This window comes from Oreochromis aureus, linkage group 9, assembly GCF_013358895.1.
Source record: "Oreochromis aureus strain Israel breed Guangdong linkage group 9, ZZ_aureus, whole genome shotgun sequence".
Lineage (NCBI taxonomy): Eukaryota > Metazoa > Chordata > Actinopteri > Cichliformes > Cichlidae > Oreochromis > Oreochromis aureus.
In genome coordinates this window covers 10,491,671-10,508,852 of record NC_052950.1, presented here as the reverse complement: position 1 = coordinate 10,508,852, position 17,182 = coordinate 10,491,671, and the positions used below count along the sequence as shown (strand labels likewise).

Below are 17,182 nucleotides of genomic sequence, written 5' to 3'. Positions count from 1 at the left end.
AGATCTGCTCTTAAAATTTGCAGTGGGACGATTGTTGCATGTACAAACTGGATAATGAGGAGTCTTTTCATCCGGCTGTAAAGGCAACAAAAAACTTGATCTTTCTCTGTTACGTAAAAGTTCATACAAATTGTGTATAAATGGTAAGGACCCCAAAGCGCTTTACACATCTAGTCATCCACCGATTCACACACACATTCACAGACTGGTGATGGCAAGCTACATATAATCAAAGATGCTCAGATTTTTCCATAGATACAGTCACATTTGTGCAAACTGCAGTGAGCACTGATAAATTTAAAGCAATCCACCATATCAGACCTTACTGTACTGTACAGTAGGGTCTGATAGTGGGTCTCAGGATTTCATTCAGCAGTCAGGGTGATGTCGGGCACCACACTGAGGTCCGTGAGACCCTCCAAGACCGACCCACTGCCAAACCAGTCATCGTGAATGATGCTTCAGGCAGACGTGTCCAGACTCTTTCACGCCTGTCACATTTCCTCAGTGTGAATTTGCTGCCATCAGTGAAAGCAACAAGGTGCCAGTGATGGATCTCCCAGTTCTGGTGTTGCTAGTTGAGCCATGCAATGCTGGACTGTAAGCACCGATCGCACTAAAGGATCTCAGGATCTCGTTTCACCCTCTTGTAGTCCAGTTCTTACAGTTTGGTGAGAACAAGCATATGAGTGGCCCTGAAGGTAATTTTGTAGGTTTCCTGGCGGCCTTCTCCCATTCCAAATACCAGATATACCAGTCTCACTGCTAGGTTAACGCTTCTATCCAGCTCTCCTCATTTAGTGGGTATCTGGGTATCTCCACGTATGTGAAGGTGGACTGTCTGTGCCACATGAATGGCCTGCAGGTGTCATCTAAAGCTACCAGCAGTATCAAGGACATTAGTAACAATACAAAAAAGTACTAGGAGGTATCAGTCAGGAGGGAGAAAGAGAGAGCAGTAGTCTGTGGCCACCATATGCAAATCTGTTCCCTTTTTGGAGCTTGTCTTGTTTTTGCCTCTCCGGTGCACCTGTTGTCAGTTAAATGTGCATCAAAGGAGTTGAAATTGATTCACAAAGGCTTATAGTTCCTAACTGGGTAGATATCCTCGCAGTTTAACTGACCTGGTGCTATACTGTGAGTTTCATGTGTTACTTGACACGAAACTCCACTTTTTTTCAAGTTTTCTGACACAATAAAATCAGATTTCTCCATATTAGTCTTATTTACACATACCATTCATAGACGAAACATCCAAACTCCACTGTGCTGTTCAGACGTCAGAGTGGAGCTTTAAAAAAATGGCGATCCTGCTTACAGATGAGCGTTGGAGGTGAATTTATTCAGAACGTGAGTTGCCTGTGGTCAGTGTTCTCTTCCAGATGAGCAGCAATTCACCGAGAATGTTTAGATTCTGCATGTTTATTTCGCTCTCTTCAATCCACTTTCTCCCCACTGTGCAGCCAGTTTCCCCTGGGCGCCCGCTAGCTTCATCTGAAAGGAGACGAATGAGGGAGATTTTGTTTTCAACAAGGGCAATCCTTCGCTGACACATCTTTAAAAACTTTCACCAAAAACCTGTCAAGAGGTGCCGGAGGCAGCATCTGTCATCTCTGCGTCGGCGCTAACGGCACTGAATCACAGGGACGTTTATGTTCTCCTGATTTCGCTGAGATGCTTTTCTGTAACGTAAAGATTGTGCAGAATCGTTGCAGAGGACTGTGTGCGTGTCAACGATGCTTTTTCCAGATGCAACTGTGGAGAAGGAAGGGGGGGTTGGGGTCTTTTCCTCTTTGTGTTGCTTCGGAGAGGTGGAGGTGGAGTGGGTGGATGCGCTGTCATTCAAAAGTGGGGGCGATTCTAAATAGCTAATCTCCATCCTCCACGCTCTTTGAATTTTATCCCATCGTAGCAACTGCTCCGAGTTATATAATATCCAAAAAAGAGGCAGTTTTGATGAACTCACATGGGGAGAAGTTTGCGCAGTAAATGAAATAATGCATGAAGGCAGCCGTGTGATTCATCTTACATGAAAAGCTGCAGTTTGGTTTTCTGGGTGAACGTGGTCAAGATTCTGATGGGGATTATAGTAATATAATATTAATCACTGTGTGGTTATTTAATGAGATTTAATCCATAAATCCATCAAAAAAAATCCATGAAACAAGAGAAGCAGCTAAAATTGCTTTTGTTGGACATAAGACAGTTTAAGAAACGATGATTTTGGCTTCACTTTAGTGGCAGACATGCAACAGAGGAGTATTCCTTTTGTTTAAACACAATGAAGCGCCCTCATTTAATTAGGAAACGTGTATTTACTTCAATTAAAATCCTAATAGGATTCAGTAAATTCAACAACAGCCTCCAAATGGACAGTTTTTCATTAGTTTCTTGGGACATGTCATCAGCATTATTAAAAAGAAGCATGATGGAAGATGGCGTGCGTCATGCACTGCAGATCGTGTCTTCAGGGAGGTGTTAATCAATGTGTGTCTTCTAATGGAGTCTGATGTGTGCAATTTCTCAAACTGTGCAGCTGTTTTTATATCCACTCACTTTCTTAGGTTTGACTGTTTGGCTGCTACTTGTAACACAGAAGCAGCTCGTGTGTAGTAGACATGGTCAAGATGACCTGCTGAAGTTTAAAGCGAGTGTCAGAATCGGGGAGAGAGATGATTTAAGAGACTTTGAATGAAGAATGGTCCAAAAAAAGGGAAAATATCCAGTGAGCAGCAGTTCTCCGGGTGAAAATGCCATGTTGTTGCCAGAGGTTAGAGGAGAAAGGACAGACTGGAGCTGATAGGAAGGGAACAGTAACTTTAACCCAAGATATGCAGACGACCATCTCTAAACGCACAACATGTCAAACTTGAGGCAGACGGGTCACAGCAGCAGAAGACCACAGCGAGTGTAACTCCTGTCAGCTAAGAACAGGAAAATGAGGCTGTGAGATTGCTAATGAGTTCTCAAAAGGTTGCCTGGTCTGACATTTGGAGGGTAGAGTCAGAATTCGGCATAAACAGATTATACCCTATTATCATTTACTTTCCATTTAAATTCTCAGTCTGGTTTTTGTTCTTGCTCTTTTTTGTATTGCTTTCTTTATTTCTCATTTTCCTTTTGCTTTTTTCCACTCAAAACAATGTACAGCTGTGAATGTTAACTGCAAATATATGATGAGACCCTAAAAATAACCCTCTACAAACAAGTTTAGAAGAGTTGATGTACTCATCAGAAAGCTGCTTTTCTATAGCTGAGTTCCTCTAAGCCTTCGTAATGGACAGATGAGTGATATTTTCCTTTATGGCGTTTAATTATTCAAGCAAAAGTAAAACACCATAAAAAGATTGCACACAGCTGCATGACTAATGTGCAGAATCTGCACAGGCTGATTGAAACAGTGCCTATTTAAGCACTCGTGATTATAATGGTAACTCCTCGGGGTATGCTAAATGATGCTAACCCACTTACGCCATATAGATCTGACAAGCTGGCTATTTGTGGCCAGCGCGTTAGCAACACAGATCCAGAAGTGCCGACACGTTTGTTGCATTATAGAGGATATGAATGTATTTGGTTATTCAGTCTGCCCTTTTTTTTGGCTGCAGTTTCAGAGTCAGTTTGGGATTTCATCAGTTGGTTTGATGTGTCATGTTATGTACATCAAGAAGAGCTTCCACATTACCATAACTTACATCAGAATTTAACTCGGGCTGCTTTTGCAGCTCTACTTTTTCATCTGCACCAGGTCTGTCAAACTCATTTTAGTCCATGGACCACATATAGGTTTGATAACACATGTAGGCTGAAACAATAATGCGATTGCATAACTTCCCTTCTTTGCATACGAACAAGTTACCAATCATATTTTCACAACAATTTTCAAAACATGTGGCCTAGGACAGTGGTGTCCAAACCCAGGCCTCAAAGGCCGGTGTCCTGCAAGTTTTAGACGTGTCCTTGATCCAACACAGCTGATTTAAATGGCTAAATTACCTCCTCAGCATGTCTTGAAGTTCTCCAGAGGCCTGGTAATGAACTAATCATTTGATTCAGATGTGTAGACTCAGGGTGAGATCTAAAACCTACGGGACACTGGCCCTTGAGGCCTGGGTTGGCCGAGGAGGCATCGGCCCGCCAAAGGCTCCAATCTGGCCCCTTGGAAGGTTTTGGAGAATGTGAAGGAGGAAATAAACGGCCATTCATACCAAACCTAAATAAAAAAGTAATGGATCAACAATTAAATAACAGAACTATCTACTCTTGTGACTTGTGATTTTTACACTGGGTTTACAGCGCAATGAGCTGTAATTTTACACATGTATTTCTTACAATTTAAGTCCAAAGCAGCATTTCTTTATTATGTGGAAAAACTAGAGCACGCATTAAATGTGTAGTAAAACATCTTTACACTGGCAGAAAGGGAAGTTTCACTTTACCTGCCTCCTCCATTGCACAGTTTGACAATCCTGGATGAGATGATTAGCTTTAATCCAGCTTGTTGAATCTTGTATACACTACCCTTGATAATAAGATAACCAATAAAAGGTGGTATATTAATATAGGCTTCTGGCCTGATATAAGGAAAGTCTTCATTTACTTTGCTTTTATTGTCTGGAGCCAATATGAAAGGTGTTATTACTTTATACCATCGAGATTTGGATTTATGGTAACATCTCATTGAGGGTTTAGCTCATGCCGCTCGACAGTCGACAGTATAATCCGGCGATGACGAAAAGAGGTCGTAAAATACCTGACATGTAAACTAGTACGATGAATAGCTCTGCGAAGTGCAACAAGATTGATAACCCTGATTCAGTCTTTGTTTACCTACATTCAGAGTGGCTGTAAATCAAGAAAAAAGCAGAGCGAAGGATGTGTCTTCTGAAGCTCCCGGCACTATGTTTCTTCTCTGAACTGGGCGACAGTTTCCTCTTCTGAGTGCCTCCTAAGACTCAGCTCTCTGGAGCACCACAGATCTGTCGACTTTTCTGACCTTCCAGCGCTTAATTACATTCTCCTGGTGTCCCCGGTGGATTCAGCCCCCAATTAAATGACTGAAGTAAAAGCGAATAAAAGTTTGAGTTTTAAATTCAAGTCAGTTTGGCCAAAGCTGTTAAAAAACAAACTAAAAAACTATTTTTAATAAAGCAATTTACATGTTTCTTTGTTAGTCTGCTAGCTCAAATCAAATCAAATCAAATCACTTTTATTGTCACGTCACATGTGCAGGTACACTGGTACAGTACATGTGAGTGAAATTCTTGTGTGCGAGCTTCACAAGCAACAGAGTTGTGCAAAAATACAATAACGTAAAACAAGCAAAATATAAAAATGGCTATGGAGCTGTGGAGAATCTTTAGCGAGTAACGACCGTTGCTGTTGTCATTCCCGTCATGTTCTCGTAGCGTGCTTCTGCAGTTTGTCAGCCTACATAAAAGCAGCAGACAGGACGTGTTTGTGTCCCAGTCCTGACCCAAACAGATCTCAAACTTGTTTTCGAATTAATTTGCCTGTGATTCCATTTTCACAGCACACACTCACATCCCTCTTTGGGTTCGTAATATCCTGTGGGGTGAGACGGGGCGGACTAAAACTGAGGCGCATGCTGAAGCTCTTTGACGGACGCTGCAGGATCAAAGGCTCTCAAAAAAAAAAAAGAATTGCCGAGGAATGTCCATATGGATTTTCACTGACCGCCTTAGGACGTCGTTTTCAGCACAGACATCCCACTCGAGCTTGCTCTTACACTTTGTTAAGGTTTCTGGCAGTCTTTCAAGTCTCTGCTCGCCAAATGATCCCCACTAGGAGCTGAAATGTGCAGCCTTTAAACACTGTCCTGGTAGCTTCACTTAAAAAAAACACTACTAAAACCAGAGTTTATATTTTCCCCTCAAAGAGGCTTTGGGGAGATTGTTTTCCCCTCGTTTGCTTCATTTCATCCCCAGTTAACTGCGAGATTGTGTTTCGGCAGCGAGGGACTGATATTGTCATGTCAACGTGATGAAACAATGGAGATTGTGCTGCAGATTGGCTCAGGAGTGGGTGGAAGAGATGAGGTTATGTCTTTAGCACGGCTGCTGCAATGAAGTCAATGATAATACCAGCAGTGAGCACAATAGCAAGAAGCTCTGGGTCGTGTCGCACTAGCTTCGAGTGGGGGGTCCTCCATGAAGAATTCATCTCTGTATGTAGGATCGTAGCCTGAAAGGACTGCTGAGAATCTTTTGTGTAAACACTTTTGTTGAGCATAAAAGTGGATTAAAAAAATAGAAAAATATGAGTGAAAATGTAGCCATAAAATATCAAAATGTACCACAGTTTCGCCTCAAGGGCAGCAAGGACAGCCTTAAGGCCTCGACACAGTAGACCTGTAAAATCTGCACGATCTGCATGTTAAAAGCTTTTTTTAGACTCGCCTATTCCTTTTATTGGCCTTCTTCAATAGACACAATGAAGAGAGGACAGGAAAGCAGGGGCAGAGACAGATGACATGCTGCAAAGGACGCGGGTCGGACTCGAACCCGGGCCGGCCGCTAACCCGGGCCGGCCGCTCTCAGCCCTTTGGCATGTGATCGCCTGCTCGACGCATTGAGCTAAGCTGGCGCACAGGCTTACCTCTTTTTAATGCAGCTGTTCACACATAATTTTGCTGGACAGCTTTATTTATTTTTTCTGACTTTTTGGATCCGAACATCCAACCAGTCAGATGCTGCATTTGGCAATAAGTTTGCTGTGGCTCAAAACACAGATCAGTACTGAATATCTAATGATGTGGAAATAGTAAAATAATACTATTTTACCTCAGGCGCACAGCTAGACGCCGCTCCTGGTCAATCAGATCTCTGAAATGATTCCTCTGCCCCTGCAGATGTGGTCCCAGCTCTGCCAGCAAGAACTCACGCTGCCCCGCTGACATCCTGAAATATGTACGAAAGTTTTCAGTTTTTTGTGGTCAGTTTGTGTGTGGTCACCTTTGAACAGGCTTTGGATGCATGCAGGTAAAGTGTCTTTAGAGCTAAAGGGAAACGGGATGTGAGCATCTCTGACAAACATTTAGCTTTTTGTTAGCTTTTAAAATAATTTGCATGAATACACAATGACAGATGCAAAGATTTCTGCTTGCTCTACTAGAAGCCTGAAAAAACTGGTGCTTGCTTTCACGACATCAGACTGGGTAAAATGCTAAAGACTGTACAAAAAAACTACATTAAACTAGCATTCAAATCCAGACATGCGAATCCTTAACAAGAAGAAAGACATGAGCCGTTTTTTGGCAATATTGATTCAAAATGAGCAAAAACCTTTATTAGTTGTATTTATGTACAAAAACATAAAATTTATCACAGAGCCCAGGTTTTAGATGTGCACAGAATTTTCACTGCATGGCTTTATTTTTAAAAAATTGGTATTCCCTAAAGAAGAAACCCCAAGTGTTTCAGTCTTCCACCACATCACGTTCATTTATGAGGTCTTCCTGGAGTTCACGGCACTCTCTATGTGCATGTATGTGCTGGCACGACTGCTTACTGCTGGCCAGTTGTGAGCAGCCTGCTGATTCAGGCACTGTGAAGCTCAGCTGGAGTTAAATAATCTGCCAGAAAAGTGAGGATTTGGCAGATCAGATGTGTGTATTCGGGAACATCACTTTTCTTGTTTCGTGTTTTTTCACGTTGTGTGAAAACCATGCAAATGTGTGATCACATGTGTAAAACGCTCCCCCACTGATGTGAATGTCAACCATTCAGAGAGGCTGAAGACAAGCATGTGTGTGAGTGAAGGATGTGCTTGTGAGGCTGGGACTACATGTGTGAGCGACTGTGTGCGTGTGTGTGTCCTGAGGGGCTGCGGTCCGTGGAGGTTGATGTGATTTACCTGGACAGTGAGGATGACCTTACTTCTAACCTTACTCTGCTGAGAGAAAGAAATGAAGGCAAAACTCAGAAGCTTGTACTGTTTGTTGTGAATATTTGTTCTAGAATTACACAGAGACTGAGGAGCTCGGAGTGAAGCTGTGATGTTAGATTAGCTGTCAGCTATCAGACTAATTTCATGCTGGAATACAAGTTCTTATGTGCCAAACAGCCCTCAAACTTACAGATAATTAGTTAATTAGTTATTAACAGCACTTTCAAAATCTGCATCTTGTTTTGGTAAGGAAAATCCCTGCTTGTTTCCAGTTATCAGTACATCTGTTATTAATTGGAATAGAAACCAAAGCTGTTTTTACTTTGCTAGGCTGTGGGACTTTTTCAGGATAGGTGGAAAAAGCTAATATGTGAGCTTAGGGAGAAACGAGAGAGAAATGCAAGCAAGCTGGTTTAAAAGCTACCACATAGGTACACACACACACACACACGCACACGCTAAGTGCTAAGTAACTTGATCGACCTCTGTCAGTCAAAGTGACCATGTCCTTGAGTCCAATATGAAGGTGGATGAGGTTTTTAAAAAAAGCTCTGTTGAGTGATAAAGTTGTTATAAATCCATAGAGCCTAGTCTATAGTGCTCCTCTTGGAAAAACAGACGTGTTTGGCACAATAAAACACCCGGAGAGGTTTAGTAAAGATAAAAAGATTTTTTAAAAAGTTACTTTATACCAGGCTGTAAATGTGCTTTGTGATCATCGATGGTATAAAATGTGGATGTAGCATCTGAAGGCCACCAGGTGGCGATAGCTGTGTTTGCAAAAAGACTCCCAGTCCTGTGGACGTCAGTGAGAAAACCGCTTCCTGTCTCGACCTAATGAGTTTATGGGCTCAGTCAGTCATGTCGGGTCATACTGAGTAATGTCCATGCTGTGTTTCAAATTGGAAGATTATCATAAAACGTGCTCAGCAGCTAACAACTTGTCAACCACAAGCCTTTTAATAGTGAGCTCGCTGTTTCACACCCGCCCCCTTCTGGCCACACCCACTGCTCATCAAAATAGCACCTTAGAAACCTGTTAGTGACATCACGGTAGCTATGTCCATGTTTTTAATGTTATGAAGTCAGGGGTGTGCGGGGACTCGCTTTTGGAGCCAGTCTCTAGTGACCCCTGTCAAAGCTGCAGTTTTTTAAGAGATCTGATTTTTTGAATTTTTCAGCTAAACTGGTTCCCTGGTTCATTTTTAAGTCCTAGAGTCTGCCACTTGATTAAACCTGAAAGTCCATGTGGTTTGACTCAGAAGCAGTCTCAAAGAGCTGAAGAGGAGGAACTCTGCAGTCTCTGAGGTTTCTGAGACTGCCTCTTGTTGTCGTTTAAAAGAAGTTGTTTTTGCCATAGAAATAATGGAAAGCAGTGTCAGGTTGATGCAGAGAATGGCTGTCTAAATGACGCAGGCAGCAAAACACAGGGAAATGGCCGACGTGTGCCGCATTCCAATCAGCTATACATCTGTATATCCAAACACACTAATTATGTATTATGGGCCTTAATGAGCCGTGGCACTGATTGTCAAACACGCTCTCGCTCTCTCTTTCTGTGTCAGTCAGGTTTTTATTCTCCCCTTTATATCTGGATTAGATTTGATGCACCAGCTGCATCCGTCAACTGGATGTACTCCGAAACAAACATACACCCACATCCACGTGTGTGTGTGTGTGTGTAGACACAAATAACAATAATAAATCTCACGCCCAGCAGCACAGACACAAAACACAAGAAGCAAACTGAGATCAATTAGTCTAAGTAACACGTATACTCCACCCCCCATCTCTCACATACACCTACACCCGATATAAACCAGAGTGCATCGTGTTCACTCTCTCTGTGGTGCAGTTTGATGGCTTTTTCTTCTACATTGTTCCACTTTAACAGTAAATGTTTGATGAGAAAAACAGTTGAACTGGAAGAGCTTTTTGGTTTTTCTTGCTGAAAATACAAACACGATTTTTTTTGGGGATGTACTGAAAGCTTCTTGCTTTCATTAAAGTTTCATCAAGCGTGGCCTCCAACAGAGGCAGTGGAGAAAAAGCAAACAAAATGACCGATTGATATGAAAAAAAAGACATTTGTGGATGAGACTAACAGAACTTTATAGTATTTTTTTGCATGTTTTAGCAGAGCTAGTTAGTTTTTTTGTTTGGGCCAAAAGATAAATTGGAGCTTTAAGTTTCTCCACTGCTGCAGCGACTCACACACACAGAGCGTCCTTCACTTTAACACCCTCAAACTCATCCTCTTAGACACAGTCTTTGTGCGAGAGCAAACCGAAGCTGTTCCAAATACAGGCGGCTTCAAGACAGCGAGTGTCGCAATCGCTGAAATAACTGCTACAGCAGTGAGAGAAGAATGCAGCCAACGCCAACGCCATGCAAGATGCTTTCACACCTGTTTGTTTGTTGTGGTTTAAACTGGCCCCTCAAGTGTTACACCTCTGGTTTGTTTTACACAAGCGCGGCCAGAAAACTCTTAAATGTGGAGTTTGCCAGACAGCTGATCGTGTAGATGGAAGTCTATATGCAAAACATGTAACATGATGAGCTTCATGTGTTCCACAGTGATGCCTATTTTTAGCTGGCAATCAGTGATTTAGAAATAAAGAAAAGGAGAAACAGAAAGGAGGAGTAAAAGCAGAGAGCAGGAAACTGGGACAGCGTGCTGGGCTGTGTGTGAAACCAATAAAGCTGTTGACATGTTATACGTTCACAATGCATCAACCATTTTCTTGATCTGCTCTCCGGCACGAGAGGAAGGGAAGGATGAGTGAAGATAAACAAAGAAGAGGCCGTCGATGGAGATCAGAAATAGGCTCCGATTGATCTCCAGGACAGATATATGGGTTACTATTGATCTTCCTCTAAATAGAGCAAACATGGCACTCGTGTCATTACAATCCAACCAGTGGCGTCGCTGTGTGATAGTGAACCAATTTTAGATTAAATATTAATGCACAAGTCATATATATATATATATATATATGTATGGATGTATGTGTGATTTCTGTGTCAGCCACCCACGCAGGCTCTGTGTGCTTGTCTTCCACTCTTGTGGGCAGACACATCCCTCATCCTGCTTTAATTGGCCTGGTGTGAATCACTTGATCCAGGGGTGCAGCCACAGTCAGACAGGGCAGGCTTATTAGCCTCCATCAAAGGACCTGTGAGCCTTCATCATCTGCTGCTGCAGTACAGTACGTGTCTGCCGCTGAGCCCGTGACCTCTGGACACCAAAACTAACGCTTGATCCTTTGTGTGTGTGTGTTGTTGTTTTTTTTTACTTTGAGTTCTTACAGTAGATGCTGCTTTCACTCAGGATTTGATGTATTTTACGGTCTTACATAACATCTTTACTTTGCTGACCGATTAAGTTTTGCACCAAAATCATGCCGTCTTGTAAAAAGTCCCATTTCCTTTATGGACATTTTCCTGACATTTCTATTATTAGCGGCGCGACTGCAGATGGATGTAATGCTGGCGAGCCTTCCAAAAGTCTTGTGCAGATGGTCAGTTTAGTTGCGTGTGACTCATGTAGTCAGCGGAGCCAAAAAAGCACAGCGTTTCGCAAAAACTCGTCCCCTAAAATCGCCTGCCAGCTACAGCTGGAGGGCCTCCAGAAGCTCTGTTCAGCACGGGGCCGAGTCGCAGCATTTGGACATGTTGTACCTGCCAACACGCTCTCCGGATGTCAAGCCCTTCATTCATTATTAGAGAGAAAGAGAGAGCGCTACATCAGCTTTGTCTAATAACTGTACAGATGTCTCCAGCTCTTTATTATCTCATTCACGGCTCTGTTTAGATTGCAATACCAACATGCATGCTCATTTCTGTATTCATAACAAAAGCAAGAGCACTGCCTAGACTGCATTAAAGCATTAGCGCTGTCTAAAGTCTGAATCCTTCTTTGCTTGATAAAGGGCTAATTATTGTCTAACCTTCACGTACCTGCTTCAGGACTTGCGTCTTCTGTGTGACAACTCTACATCAAGTGTACCAGTGTGTGTGTGTGTGTGTGTGTGTGTGTGTGTGTGTTTGGATTTTGCCACTAAAATAGTTTTATTAGTGTTCTACCTGTCCAAACCAAATAAAAGAGCGTCTGACAAAAACATGTGTCAGTGCCCTCAGAGCAGTGATCTTAAATAGGAGTTCAGTGCTTGACATACTCTTTTTTTCTTGTTGTTTTTTGCCTGGATTTTGTCTGTCAAGCTGTCATAGCTTATTTGTGAAGGCTGAGGTGGCTTGCAGGTGTACTTGCAAACAATACTGAGCGCTGAAATAGCACATTCTACACGCATGTTTGGTGTGTGAGGGATTTAGAAGCACCAAGTAGCCCAACAAGCCATTTAATCCCCCCTGACACACACACATAAAGACCCCAGTCAGCCATGAGGTTCAAGCCCAGGTCCTTCAGTGGGCAGCTACTTCAGTACTGCTGGTTTGATTTAAAATGCCTTCTTTGCATCCTCCCACTCTATTTTGCGCATTCTCCATGTGTTGCTGCTCGTGACGCATCAGGATTTCACAAGATTTCTGTCATCACGTGAAAATGATAAGCAGCAGACGACTCATCTATCAGACATCCTTTCCAGCTGATACTGGTATTAAAAACAACCCACAGTTCTGCACATATGTCACAATCTGTCTGTCCTCTCTGTGTGTCTCTTAGAGGTGGGCAGATCAATCCAGATATCGATAGTATCTATACTGATGCTGGTATTGGTGTCGGATCGATACTAGCGTGATGAGATGGATTCTTTGTTTCACTCTGTAGCCCGATGATTTATGTTAAACAAATTACTTTTTTGGGAAATCAAAAAATGTACCTCAAACATGCACTATGAAAAATGTGTTGACTGTCACATTTATTTTAATTATAGCCTATAACACATTTAAACGACAGAAGTTGAACCAAAGTGCCGTAGAGACGCCCACATTTATATTCCAGGTCTCCAAAAGCCCAGACACGAAAAGCTGTAAGATGTGTTTTTTTGTGTTAAGTAATTGTGGAATGTAAAAATCCCAGTGATTCAGCGTCCATCAAAATGAGTTCAGAATTTGAAAATCCATGATGATTCATCACATAAGTCATACCACACTGCTCTACCCTACATTAGCTTCTTTGATAGAGTAAAAGTACCCTTATTGGTATCGGCAGTACTGGCCCTACGTTTACTTGGTATCGGACTGATACCAAAATCTGCAGTATCGCGCAGCCTCTGTGTTTTCAGGCGGGGGGAAGGGAGCCGTGCGATCAGTATTGATCTCGGAAAGCCGCGGGGCAAATTTATCTGTATTACATCTGTGATGTGTTAGCGTGAGCGCAGGCTTGGCCTCAAAAAGGAGGTTTGTGGGCCGTTTGGCAGGTTTCAAAAATGGAGAATAAACAGAGTTCCCCTGTTGAGTTTTGACTCACATAACATATCTGCATTCAGTCAGCTGAGTTCAGTGGTAATTAGTCAATCCGGTCTTACACACACACACACACACACACACACACACACACACGTAGAGATGTTTAAACACACTGAAGCAGCTTTAAATGACATAGTTAACATCACACCCACTGACAATAGGTCATGTGACACTGCTTTGTTGTTGGTGTACTGCTGCAGCTGTTGACTGCGAGCCAAAGCAATATTTTTTGTGTGTGTATTACACTTCTCTCTCTCTCTGTTCCTTGTTCCTTTTCTATTTGATTTAAATATAAAGTGAGTATTTTAGGAGGCAACGCAGTACAAAAATAATTCCACATGAAGATGTAAAAACAACACAGCATATGAACGTGTTCCTGTAAAATACGCCCCAGTTTGTTTGTTGAGCACGGGCAACACAGAAGTGTTTGAAAATGCTGCCCTCGTGTGTCTGTTATCAGAAATGCACCTTTGTGATATCCTGAAACGTGTTTCATGTTTCAGGTTATGGACACACTTTCTAAACTCTCCCACACAGTGATTGTACAACAGACTGGAATCAGGTATGTGGAAGTGAAGTGTTTTAATACAAAACAATGCATTTCTTTCATACCATCTTGTGATCTTAGTAGTGAACAATAAACTGTAATGTAATGGATGCATTATGCCGCCATTGGAAGCTTATGAGGTACTTTAATCCTAAAACATGGGCTGCTTTCTCCTCTCAGGCCCTTTCCAACAGAGGAGAGTGTTGAAGATGAGGACATCTACAACCACCTGGAGGACCTCATAGAGTATGTTCTCCACCCTTTTGTTTCCATTCATATCCTTAAGAACATTTTAAGATGGATTTCTAATACACATGTTACATTTTAAAAGGTCAGCAACCTTGTGAGTCTTTATGTGCACGTGTGTGTGTCATTATGGCACAATGAGCAAATGTAAAATGAGCATACTCCAACAAAAAGGGGTTTCTGAGCTCTTTTGCAGATGTTTATACGTCTTTCAGGATGTGTGCAGACAGCTTTTGTCAGCATAGCTGCACAAGACGCAGTCATTAAACCTTTCACATGTGTGGCCAGGGTCAAGATGCAGTCTGGGGTCTGACAGCTCACTGCTGTGATCCCATTGCACTGCGGTCTCTCTGCTTTAGTGTTTGGCTTCCTCGACTCTTAAAACTCTGCACGCCTGTGAGGATAAAGCTGCCATTTGTTCCCTGGGTGTTGTCTGGAAGGCAGCCACTTTCAGCATCAACTCGCCCCGCTCTTTTCCTTAGTTAGCCACAAGTGGGGTGTGTGGGACTGTGAATTAATCATTTCTTGTTCAAGCCCTGCTCTGCAGACACCTGTTAGCTTAGCAGATTTAAATGACAGATTTTTCTGTCTAAAAATACCCTTTAAAGTTCATAGAGAGGGTGTTAGCTATACTGCGTGCAACCAATGTCGGTCGGTCGGTGTTCGATGCCAACTGAAACCAACCTTTTTTTTCACCTTCGGAAATAAAGCAGGGACAAAATAATAACATTACATAATCCTCCTGCGTTGCAGACAGAATGTCTGGCACAGTCCCATTCATAGGCCTTCATCTAAATGCAGCTGTAGGACTATTGACTCTGGTCTATCTGATATGGATTTTAGAATGCATTTTTCTTTAGACTGAATGCGTCAGATGCCAATTGATGGACAGATTTTTTGCCCCCTCTCTGTTTTTCCAGTTCATAGCGCATAACATTGTAGTTTCCTGTCTGTTTCTGATCAGAAATACTGGCACTTGCTTGGTAACTGAAGTCAGCGGAGAGACATAATCCTACAGCAGAAATGCTGTTGGAAACCTTTACAGTGACACAGTGGTTTGGCCCGTGTTTAATGCTGACAGCTCCTACAGAAGGAAGCAGCACACTAAGAGTAGTGACAGCAAAACAGTGGCTTGATAGCAGCCAGCAGAGGACGGGAGGTTTGATGTGTCAGCCTGGATCTCACTGAACTGAGCCACATTCTCCCATCTGCTCAATGTTTAGCAGCCACATTTGGTTTTTTTTTAACCAAGCATACAATCTTGTTGCCCATCTAAATGCTTTGCCAGTCTTTATATGTGCAAAGCATTTAGGATTAAGAGCAAATTCTACACATGACACACTGAAATATCTTTTTCTTGGCATCTCAATACATTATAATAATAATACTAAGGCAGGCACATTGGAACTTTATGTGTTGGGACTTAAAAGCCCTTGGAAAGAAATGTAAATCTGAAGTATTTTGCTGTAATTTGGGATATTAATGTTATTCACTCAGGGTGGAGTTTCTAATGACTTTGTGGGCTGACAAACACATACACCGACAATTACCCACAAACAGTGGGTGTTCAAATTCACTGCACTAATTTTTGAATGGATAGTATTGCTTAATAGTAATAGTTAAGGGCATTTTTTCTATGTAATCTAGATATCTAGTAATGCCTACAAAAACAATCGTAAGCAGTATTATTGAAATAGACTAGCTTGGCTATTAGCTCTGAAGCTTTATGCTAGGCTGTTAGCTAACAGGCTTTGTACTAGACTGTTAACCAAACCTAGCATAAAAAATTAGGTTTTGTTATTTTGTTAACAAAAGTAACAAAATCCCCCAAACAAATGCTGTTTTAAAAACAGAAAGTGCAGTTTGGCATTTACACATTTTGTTTATGCTAAAGATTAATTAAAATAGATGGAATTTTATTAAGTGACATATTTAAGACAGGTCCAGTTTAGGTTATTTCTACCTATGTCTTCTTTTTACGATAACGTTAAGCTAAGCTGTCGTTCTCTCTCACTCAGAGCACCAAGGTTACATTGTAACCTTACGTTCTATAGCTCCTTCGTTAGCATACAGAGGCCCACTTTACCCTCAAGTCCTAAATGAATTTTGACACATTTTCTCTGTTTGAGTTATTGGCCTTTACTATAAGACATGGCTATGACACATTAGGTGAAGCAGAGCAGCAAACCCCAAAGAGAAAGGTTTTTTTTACATTATGGTCCACCACCTGCCGATCTCTTGTCCTTGACCTCACCTCCTGCTCCTTACCCCAATAAAAACATTCTAATTGTTTATGTCCAATTATCCCCTTAGGTTTCTTTGAACTTGGGAACATTTGGTTCTAAAATAAATGTATGAAAAGTAAAAGAAGGCGCACACAAACACTGAGTCACATCATGTTAGCTGCAGTAATTGGCTCTGATGTGAGCAGTCAGAACAGGCTGGTGGTGTCACACATAAAAGTCTTTTCTTGTCTGCGTGTTCCTGAGCCACTTTCACAGCATGGGATTAAGTTTTGTCCCCTTCTAACAAGATTTGTAGTGTGGTATTAAAATCCACATCTGTAAAACCAGAACCGTGTGTGCTTGTCAAGAGAAGTGAAAACCATTTCATCCCACTCACTCAGGATCAAACAGCAGCGTGATGTAATGTAGTGTCACTGCCATATTCTTTCATTTGTCCTGCAGTGAGAATGGAGTGGAGGATGAGGAGGACCTTTATGACTGTGTGTACGATGACGAAGAAGGCGGCGAGATCTACGAGGACCTGATGAAGACAGAAGCCGTCCCTCCTCCGGTTTGTCCACCTCTGTAACTTCACTTGAAAATGTGTTTTTTGTTCTTGTTGTCAAAGACTGGATGAAAGAAGTGATGCTACCATCATATCTGACGTCTTAGGCCGGGGGTGGGGAACTCCAGACCTCGAGGGCCGGTATCCTGCAGGTTTTAGATCTCACCCTGGGTCAACACACCCTAATCAAATGATTAGTTCATTACCAGGCCTCTGGAGAACTTCAAGACATGTTGAGGACGTAATGTAGCCATTTAAATCAGC

General features: G+C 42.1%; 1 protein-coding gene across 1 annotated transcript in view; it reads left to right on the top strand.

The window, feature by feature from the left end:
- Positions 1-17,182, top strand: part of LOC116335748 (guanine nucleotide exchange factor VAV3) — a 91,390-nt gene that overhangs the window by 25,425 nt on the left and 48,783 nt on the right. The window contains exons 3-5 of the mRNA XM_031759500.2: positions 13,839-13,897; positions 14,063-14,128; positions 16,816-16,924. Of these exons, the coding sequence (XP_031615360.1) occupies positions 13,839-13,897; positions 14,063-14,128; positions 16,816-16,924 (234 nt within the window). The remainder of the gene's footprint in view (positions 1-13,838; positions 13,898-14,062; positions 14,129-16,815; positions 16,925-17,182) is intronic.